Here is a 10,634-nt window from a genome sequence, read left to right as displayed (position 1 = left end):
GGCATTCCTCTTACTTAATCCATTTCATTGCAACACATGCCTTACTCTGTTTCACTCCTTTCATCACACAGTGCAGATGCTACAATTACTGCCACTTGCACCTTCTCAAATATGAACTTGACATACATACATCTCGAGCCGACACATTTGTAATCTCTCAATCCATTCTGCCACACTTTATTCATCAACAAAGAAACTCCTTCCTTGCATTTTCCATGCCCATTCATGCCTTACACATTTTATACCCTCCCACTCCTCCACCTCACACATTTTATACACTGATGATTTTCCTACCAGCCCTGATCTGTCACATCTGTGTGATAATAGTACTAGTTCTTGTGGAACTGTAAGGAGAAACAGGAGGAACATGCTACACTGCCTACATTTCCAATATCACAAAGGGGAGATTTTTTACACTGATGATTTTCCTACCAGCCCTGATCTGTCACATCTGTATGATAATAGTACTAGTTCTTGTGGAACTGTAAGGAGAAACAGGAGGAACATGCTACACTGCCTACATTTCCAATATCACAAAGGGGAGATTTTTCAGTCTTGGAAATCCTGCAAGCTGCGTGTGCAGTGACGGCATGAGAAGATGGAAGTATTGATGGTGACAACACTGCATGTTCCTTGCATGGTTGACAGAGGGAATGAAGATTTTGGGACAAAAGAGAAAATAATGAAACCTGACATAGTTGTTGACTACACTTACAACATGAGATCAGTTGACAAGGCAGATATGCAGACTGAGTTAGTTGACTCAGTGAAATTTTATAAGAAAATATTTTTTCATATAACTGATGTAAGTGCTGAATGCATATAACTTGTAATTTAAAAAGACTGAGAAGTAACTGAAACTCTGGGAGTTTAGCTACATCATAATATATACTTCAGTCAAGTATGGCACTTTCACACCAAAAGAATCCAGGTAGACGCTGTGGGACGAGACCAACTGTCGGGAAAGACATGTTGAATGGCACCATTTAGCTCATCTTCTATGTAGACCAGGAGGGGGATGTAAAAATAGGCAGCTGACATGTTATGTATGCAAGCACACTACCAGAGCTCCTCAAAAGTGAACTTTGACCACTACCTGGTGCCCAAAATGCAAGGTTGGATTATGTCTGGACTGTTTTGTCACATTCCATTCAGCAAGGAAGTTTTGAATGAAGTAATAAATCGTGTGTAAATGTGTGTAATAAAAACGTGTTCTGAGTGAAATAACTGAAAAACTATTTTTTTTTTTTTTTTTTTTCGTGATGTATGACGTAATATTATATAAATATGATAATGTACTACAATCTATAAGTGTATTTTGGCTGAAGTAAGAGTGTATGCATGTATGGTTGAACATAGGACCTTGGAGTGTGATGGTAGTAGGACTCAGCTCTTTTGTCATTATCTCTATACGCTTACTTGCTAATTAGAGGACGGCAGGGTTGCTGGTTCATGTTTTTTTCTTCTCATGTCTGACTCATATTCTCCCATATTCATATTTCTCAAATATAGGTGTACTCTAATCTTTTTTTTTATTAATGTATTTCATATATGGTACTACTCACATAGCCTAAATAAACTCAACTAGCATAAGAAAAAGATTATGTTCTTGTTCTTATACATTACAATCTTATTGCATAAGAACAAGAACAAAATTATGATACATCCCTCTGCTTGTCCGACTACCTAGTGATACCACATTCCACTCCAAGAACCAAGCAAACGTCTACTTAAACAAGCACCCACATATCGATCGACTGCCTTTCGCTGACCTTCAGCCCACCACTAGCACGTCCGTACATTTGTTTGTACATGGACAGTAACATCACTGTAAGGTATATGAAGGATTTATGTATATATTTTTTTTTTAACATGCTTGTCTATATAATTACAACATCATTTACTTATTCTGAAAGGTCTGATTAATCTTAAATTTTTTGCTTTCGGGGATTTCTTGGGATTTACTGTACAGAAAAATCTACCATACTTGCTGTAAGGTAACTGAAGAGTTATTTTTGCATGTTTTGTTACTGTATATGCTCAACTTCTATTTTATAGTGCTAGTTACATATCCTGATGCAGCAAAAAAGTCCGAGAGCTCTACACTTGATGGAATTTAGTGAGATTTATCATGTGAAGAAAAAATCCACAAGGGTTTTATAACAATTAAAAATTTTTGCATATTATAATACTGTGCATAATTCTCTTCCATTTTATGATAATCTTTGCTCAGTTTGGATGGTTTAAAAGTCTGTGATTTTGTGGCTCTGAGTGTCTATCGCAAGGGGAAAAAAATCCACCAGGGCATTTGTATGGGAACCAAGACCTTTTATAGGCCAAACATGTTACTCTGGATGTTTTTCTACCATTCTGAAGGTTACTTACTAATTTGGAAAAGGTCAGTTTTTTTTTTTTTTTTAAATCAGGGAAATGACCGGGAAATATAAAGCCGCACGTAAGGGGTTAAGGAAGACCCCTAAGGCTGCAATGGTTAACAAACAAATACTTTGCAATAACGCTCTGAAGAACATAATTTGTTATTATACTTCTCATTATAATAAAAGCAACCTCTGATTAGAGAGATGGAAAAAATATATATACAGTATTACCTATTCTTTCCTTGCAGATAAAATGTGTACAAAACTGCGAAGGAACTTGGGCCTCAAAAACCATCGCTAGCTTACTGCTACTGATGAAGGCTGTTTGGTGATCATACAACACATCACCTGGGGTGCCAGCAGCCCTGTTGCTCCTGACACACCAATATGTGGATTGGGAGGTTCTTATCTCAAAGAACCATTCTCTTCATCTCTTCACACTAGGTATACACGAGAAATAAGGTTACAATGATGATTATTATTATGATAATTATTTCTGAAGCTCTTATGGGGGGAGATATTTACACCATAAAAGTAAAACAAAAATATATTGGGTACAACATCTTACAATGTAAACAATATCATTATACTGACAATGCAAAGTAACCGAGCTGTTAATGATTCATAAATGAAATTAGTATATGAAATGCCACACTTTAAAAATCTGTGAATAACAGCACTGTGAATGGGCAAAATTTCCAGGTATGAGTTAGTACAAGTACACAATGATGATGAAGGTGACAAAAAAAATACCGTGATACATTAAATGTCATGAAGCTTGTGTCAGTCTAAAACCGGGTACGTCACCAGCTGTACAAAATCCTTAAGTAGTCCATGAGAAAAACTGTCTGCCTTGAGAATGTCGATGAATTTTTGTCAGTAAATGTTCTTGTACATGGTATTACAGGTACTTATGAGTTATCTTCTCAGCCTGAGTGTTTGCTCCAATGGATTTCAAGAGGCCACACACTTCTCTCAGAGCTGGGGCATTGGCTGTTGGGTCTAGCTTTTCAGTCAGCTTAACAAGGAAGTCCTCAAGACGACCAAGGAATGCGTGGGTTCCCTCACTCTTGACCCATGTGCGTGGCAGGGCATTAATTACCTGAACAAACAAGAAAAAAATCATCACCATCATCATTATTACTATCCTATTCTGTTTCTTTCCCATCTAGTGATGTGATGAGGAAAAATTAAGTAAATAATTAAATAACACACACACAAAAGCAGGGTAAATTAGAGGAGAAAATCTGAAGAAACGATACAAGAAGAAACATCCAGTCACAATGTAACTTAAGGCAATATGGTTCCTGGAAAAAAGAAATACACTGTTCAGTCATATAAACCTTTTCATTAGGGTGACTGGCCAAGGCTGGAAAGCAGCTAAATGAGAATCATATGGAAAAGGGTAACCAGAACAGCCCAACTTCTTTTGGGAGTATCCATATTAGCTTGGGGTTCTACAGTATAATCATTTGACAACAGAGCACCCATGGCATGGGTCTTGATCTTATTAAGACCTTCAATCAGATTACTGGTATGTATTTTTCCATTTTATTCTCGATAGGTGGGGGCACTTGCCATCCACTCACTCAATGTAGTGTTGCACTCGGGTGTCTGCCCTTTCCTTTCCTCCATCCTTCTTTCCTTCCATACTCTTCTGTCTTTCTTTCCTTCACTCTTTCCTCGTCCTTCTGCCTATGGGTGACTTTACACTCCCTCTTCTGTCTTTCTTTCCTTCATTCTTTCCTCTTCCTTCTGCCTGTGGGTGACTCTACACTGAGTGACAAGCCAAATGGTCTCCTGTACACCAGGAAACCATTTACTACGCTGGGTGGTAACCATATAACCAAATTTTGGCACCAGGTGGTTTAGTGGGTAATTACGGCACTCCAATTGGATTGAGCCGGTGAAGGTTTACATCCAAGGAGTGGTTGGGGTTTATTGCTCACATAATGCCACTCAGGGACAAGTGAGGCTGGTCACTCTCATCTAAAATGTCAGGACCAACTTGCCTAGCCCCAGGCTTCTACACTCCTCATGGGGGCAAAGTAGGATTGGTTGATGGATGGATGGATTATTCTTGAAACTTTTAGACTACTTTCTCCCACATTTGGACAAGTCAGGCTGTGAAAAGTTTAATGAGGGCTTCACCTAACCCCTCCAGTCCAAAATAACCCCTCCAAATCAAGCTTTCTACACCAAATAAAATCATCTGGCAGTGGCAGGAACAAATATAAAATACATCATAATGAGAAGGTTAAAGGTACACCAGTGGAAAAAGAAGTCCCAAGCACAATCTTCCTTCTTTCCCTCCCCTGTGATGCAGGAGGTACAGTCATGATCCGCAGTTTCTTTAGCCCACCCCCCTCTGGAAAAATGGAGGTGAAAGGCAACACTGGAGAAAAGTCACAGGAATGAATATTCATGGCTCAGTGGTGTGTATGTACGTACCCATGTATGTGTATGTATCTGATGAGATGCCAATATCTATTCCCTTGGTTTTTCTAAAACCTTGTCCTCCACTTCCCTCTCATCACAAGGTAAAGAAACTAGGGAGCATGACTGTACAACTGAACACTTAACCCGTTAACTGCTCTATACAGCCTGGGCTGTACCGAGTGCGACTGCTCAATACAGCCCTGGCTGCGCAGGTGAATTTCGAATATAGTGCCATGGTCGACCCATGCAAGGATGTTTGAGCCTTCAAAACCGAAACCGAAACAGAAACAGAAAACTATACATTCCAACAGGGAATCACACACTTCGATGTTCGTCCATGGCTTTACCAAGGTAAATATTGAGCTAATATTTCGTTACTATATACTTTGGCATGTGTTCTCTCAATTCCTAAGACAAAACTTGGCCTTTGAGAAATTTCCTTTTTACCCCTATGTCTGCGCACCACGGACCCCTCCAAAAAACGCCATGCGCAGTTAACGGGTTAAATACTGATTCACTTCCATAAAACAAAGATTATGCAATGACCAGTTTCATTTAAAATCCAATGATACAATCTTTGGAACTCAATGAACTTTTCTGTTCAGTATGTCTTGCATAAATGATGCCCTAAAAATGGGAATGACACTGCTGTCTACAAATAATGAACAAGGCTTCTGCAATGCAAACAGCAACACCAAAAGGGGGTCAGGAATGATCAATGAAGACCTGTAATTCTATTTCTGCCTGTCTTAGTTGCCTTTTACAACACAGATGTGTTGCCAACACTGTCAAGCCCTTCATATTATGACACAGTGGATAGTGTCCTCAAAACATTTGCAACTAAAGCTCTGCACAACTGTGCAAAGGGGCTAGAGAAACAATTGTGAAATATTACATTTAATTTTGGAAAGTTACTAAAACAAGGGAATGAAAAGTGAATGATAAAATAATTTTTCATGCCTTATTACAATAAATCAAGCTGAACATTACTGTTCAACTTGAGGGCCTTAAAATGTGGTTTAAGATTACTGAAAATGTCCTTGGTATATGCCACTTTTAGTTATTATTATTATTATTATTTTCTGCTGTCAAGTCCAAGTAAATTCCAGAAAAATTCCCTAATAAATGTTTCATTGCTACCTACTAAGCTGATCTGCTGGTTTCTCCTATATTACTATTCCTGTTTGCTGGGTAAAAACGGTTATTTCAGAGTACATCCCTCTGTTAAAACAAGGACTGTCTGTACTAGTAGCATACAAAACCACTGTCACTCACATTTCTACACTTGTCAAGGGCATCTGAGGGATTGATCTCCGCAGCAAGGTTGAGTGCCGGCAGGAGATACAGGTTGAGGAGGGATCGGACGGCCAGGTCATGGATCACTGAATCACTGAGGACTTTGTGCCACATTAAAGTTGAACTCAGTAGCTTCCAGGCCACCCAGAACTGACGCTGGAAGAACAGGCTCACCCCAGAGTTCTTGTTGTCATATACACTACAGCAGAAAAATTAAAATGATGATATCAGTAATTGGTATACATATCCCAGTTGGCACTACAGTATTCTTCTACTGGAAGATAAAAATGATGATGGGAAGATAAGCATCTGTATGACTATGGGTGAAAATACTGTGTGAAAAATGGAAAAGATGTGCTGTATTGATTAATGACATGTAAATCAACAAATAACTGTTCTCAAAACACTGAAATAATCAATATATTCCAACAAAAAGTACATCCAAAATCTATGTACAGTACAAACAAATTACAAAACTCTATGTACAGTAGCAAACCTAAACTGACCAAAATACTGTATACATAAAGTACAGCAATCAAAGTATGGAGGCTAATTATACTGCATGTAGAAGTCAACATTACCCTGTAACCTATCTTTAGCTAGGAAGCCATTCTGCATTTCATTAAAAAATTTTATGTTAATCCTGTCATACGTAATTTTATTTGTTTTATTCCTGTTACTGCCAAGCAAGTACATCCACTTTCAAGGAAATCTCTGATAAGTTAATCACAGGCAATTTTCTTGCTTCCATCAGCAAACTATGGCAGGTGTTGGCTTACATTATTTAATTTCTAGTTACAATAAGCTGGTTTAATCCCTCAAAAAGGAGGAAAAACAGTACCTTCACATTCCCCATAATGTAAAAATAACTTTAATGGTGAAGGAGTGGAGACTGGTACCTCTATCCCTAAGTACTTTTTTTTTTTTTATGGAAAAAAAAAAAAAGCAATGGCTGCCCTTCTCAGGAAAAACTAACCCAAATAGCCAAACTAAAATATCCATTCATTCTGCGATTACTGGCAACATATCTACTCTAGTAGTTACAATCATGGGAGTGTACTATGGCCATACAGCTGGTTATATAAGGTCAAGGTTACTGCTCCTCAGCAGGGAGCTTTGCCACAGATAACCGAGTGAATCTTGAGCAGCTGCTCTACTTCAATACTTTACCCACAGTACCTCACTTCATCACTGACAGAGTCCAGTCCACCATGGGACAGACATATTGGGTGGCTCCAGGGTTTGGCTACCTACTATACCTATTATTGAATTAGCAAAACGAAGCCCCACATTGGGAATCATGAACTGAAATGTAACAGGAATGCATGATGCTCCGAAGGACAAAATTCTTAAGGTAACTAAAGACGCAAACTGTCCATGCAGGTCAAGACAGATACAACCGAAGAGTCGGAGCAATAAAAGATTTTTTTTTTCCCTCGTGTGTGTGTGTGGGGGGAGGGGGGGGATTCAGAGGGTAAGAACTCATATCAAATATATCCACTACGATGTCCAGAGAAGTTTTTGGCAGCTGATGTACAGTTAATTATGTAGTACAACTGGACATAGAAAAGGAGTTAATTGACAGCCGCTGTGAAGGGTACTGGTTATTTGATGTCTTGTGGGGCATGAATCATAGGAGGTTGTACCACATACAATTTTCATTGTGCTGTGGGAGCTACAAGGCTATGTGAGCTTTAATACATGCATTTTCTTTTCCCCCGTAAAAAATCATTAATATTCATAAACCTGTTAAGTCCTGGAGATATATATATATATATATATATATATATATATATAAATAAATGCAAGAAAATGACTACTGGTATAGGTACAGTGGAATGCTAGCAACATTCCCACTTACAGTACAAGTACTTCCACTTACCTGTTAATCTTTGTTTGACAATTTTCAATGAAACATAACTAACTTATATCCATCCATCCATCATCTAATCCTGTGTTGCCCTATGAGGAGCGTAGGAACCCGGGGATGGGCAAGTTGGTCCTGACAGTTAATATGAGAATGACCAGCCTCACTCATCCCTGAGTGGCATTACGTGAGCAATAAACCCCATCTACCCCTTGAATAGAAACGTGCACTGGCTCAATCCAACTGGAGCACCTTAATTGCCCACTAAAACACCAGGTGCCATAATTTGGTTCTATGGTTACAACCCAGCATAGTAAATGGTTTCCTGGTGTACTGGAAACCATTAGGCTTTTCAATCAGTGTAGAGTAACCCACAGGCAGAAGGAAAAGGAAAGAATGAAGGAAATAAAAGACAGAAGAGGGAGTGTAAAGGCACCCGTAGGCACAGGGACATGGAAAAAAAGACAGAAGAGGATGGAAGGAAAGAAGGATGGAAGAGAGGAAATCCACCCTTCCAAATCCTACCTCCCTCATGAGGACAGGGTCCACCTGGCCAGGCTGAGATGTGGGCATCATCCAGCCCTCTTGAGTTATCAGAAAAGGATGGATGACTCCATTACTGATGCCTGTCCAGGAAGCAACACAGCACCCCATACTATTAAGCACATTATGGAAGATTGCATTGCACACAATCGCCTGCGCCAACAACACAACATGCACTCTGCGACAGCTCTGGGAAAAAACCTGGTGTCAGCCACGGCCTTCCTTAGGGACTCGAGGCTATTCGCCCAGACTTCCTAGGGAACAACTGCTATTACTACTTCCACATTTACATTCACTATCACTTTCAAATAGTTTCTTTTGAATCTTATGCATTCCATCTCTGGGTATTTATATACATTACATTTTGTTAAAATCTTTCATACCACTGTTTTTATTTATTTATTTTTTTTTGCATATAAAGGATCCAACATGTTTGCATGTGTCAGCCTTGGTCACCTAATGGTGGCTCTCCATGCTGCTCGATCTCTAGCAGCCTTCCTATTAAGTCCCCTTATCCCTGAGGTCACACACAATTACCTCATCCCAGGTCTTCTTTGGTCTGCCTCTCACAACCCTTCCTCCAACATTAACACTTCTCACTTTCTGCACCCAATTGTAGTCCCCCATCCTCTCCACATACCCAAACCATCTCGATCTACCTATCCTCATCAAAACATCAATACAATCCAGTCCCATCCTTCCTCTTAATTCTTCCATCATAAACCTAGCCCCCCCAGGGCCTCACATTCAAGAATGCACTGCACATCCACCCAATGATTGTCATTTCTCTATGTTTGAGCCTGCAAATATCCTCGTCCTTTACTGCCTAGGTCTCAGTGCCATACAGCAATACACTCCTAACACATGCCGCATATAATGATTCCCTTAGCACGGATGGAGAGCCCTCTCAGTGTCAAGAGAGGCAATGGGTCGCTTATATTCTTCCAACCACTCCTCACTCTAGCCACAGGGCTAGCTCCAGCCCCACCTCCAGCACATAACATGTTTCCCAAGTTCTCATAAATTACTTACCTTACAATGAAATACTCCCCCCCCCCCCAATCTTAATGAATTTTACAGGCCATAAAATATACAAGCCAAAAAATATATCTGTGTATCTGAAAATGAACCAAATATCATACTTTTTAGGGAACATGGGAATGAAGATGTCATTATCAATGGCATCCCTGATCTTGGCAATGATGGCATGTGTCAGCTCTTTAAGAGTCTTGGAGGATGGGCCAAGAGAAGGGTAGGCTTCAGCATAGTGTCTGACCAGGTTCACCAGCCGAACTGTCTGTGAATGTGACAAAGGGTCCCACCAGCATCCTACCAGCTCTGCAAAAGGATATTCAGGTTAATCCTGTGGCCAGCAATTGTCACCCTCCCTATTTCCATGTCACCCTATCCCAATTTCCATTACTGTAGTAAGTGGGAAGGGTAGGATCTGGGAAAAGGAAGTAGGGGAATCAGGAAACAAGTACTGTGATGAAACTATTATCCTTGAAAATGGCATAGTTGAGGATGCAGTGTACACACTATCCAACTGACATACAATTGTAGCCAAACAAGTGGTTAGGGTCAGTGCTTGTCTGTCATACTAAAAATATCTATCTTTTTCTATCACTACCACTCCTCTATCACTAGTCTTCAACACACTTTTCCTGCAACACTCACCAGATACTCAACAACAGTTTCTATATACAACTGGGTTACTTCTTATGTATAAGGATATTCCATTTCAATGGTGCAACTCCAATACCTATAATCCACTTTCAGGTATATTTCGAATGTACGGTAGAATGTAATCTCCCCATAATATTTCATAACTTCTTAAACGTCATTAAAATGTACAGTATTTCCTTTTCATTTTTCTTCAATTTCACAAAATTCTATACAGAACTCCAGCCAAAAACACAACCTTTGACACCATATTCATTATCTGTGCACCACTAAACCAAATCACATTAACCACACTCTTCTCTCATTTATCCCATTCATCAGCTCTCAGAGTAGTCTTTCTCTCTCCCTGCTTTCTTTCACTTATTAGTATTCTTCATATTTTGTCATTTACATTTTTACTTCTTCCCTCTTTCATTTCCACATTCTTG

The 10,634-nt window shown here is 39.4% G+C and overlaps 1 protein-coding gene across 1 annotated transcript in view; it reads right to left on the bottom strand.

Annotated features, from left to right (window-relative positions):
* Positions 1-2,935: 2,935 nt before the first annotated feature.
* The window catches only part of LOC145409598 (PAX3- and PAX7-binding protein 1), a 67,266-nt gene continuing 59,567 nt past the window's right edge, over positions 2,936-10,634 (bottom strand). The window contains exons 13-15 of the mRNA XM_080279951.1: positions 9,666-9,861; positions 6,093-6,312; positions 2,936-3,480 (exon numbers count right to left, since the gene is read on the bottom strand). Of these exons, the coding sequence (XP_080136077.1) occupies positions 3,280-3,480; positions 6,093-6,312; positions 9,666-9,861 (617 nt within the window). The 3' untranslated portion in view covers positions 2,936-3,279. The remainder of the gene's footprint in view (positions 3,481-6,092; positions 6,313-9,665; positions 9,862-10,634) is intronic.

The sequence above is a fragment of the Coenobita brevimanus genome, chromosome 82, assembly GCF_032717465.1.
Source record: "Coenobita brevimanus isolate Jiangsu-jjx chromosome 82, ASM3271746v2, whole genome shotgun sequence".
Taxonomy (NCBI): Eukaryota; Metazoa; Arthropoda; class Malacostraca; order Decapoda; family Coenobitidae; genus Coenobita; species Coenobita brevimanus.
This window is presented reverse-complemented; position numbering and strand designations above follow the sequence as displayed.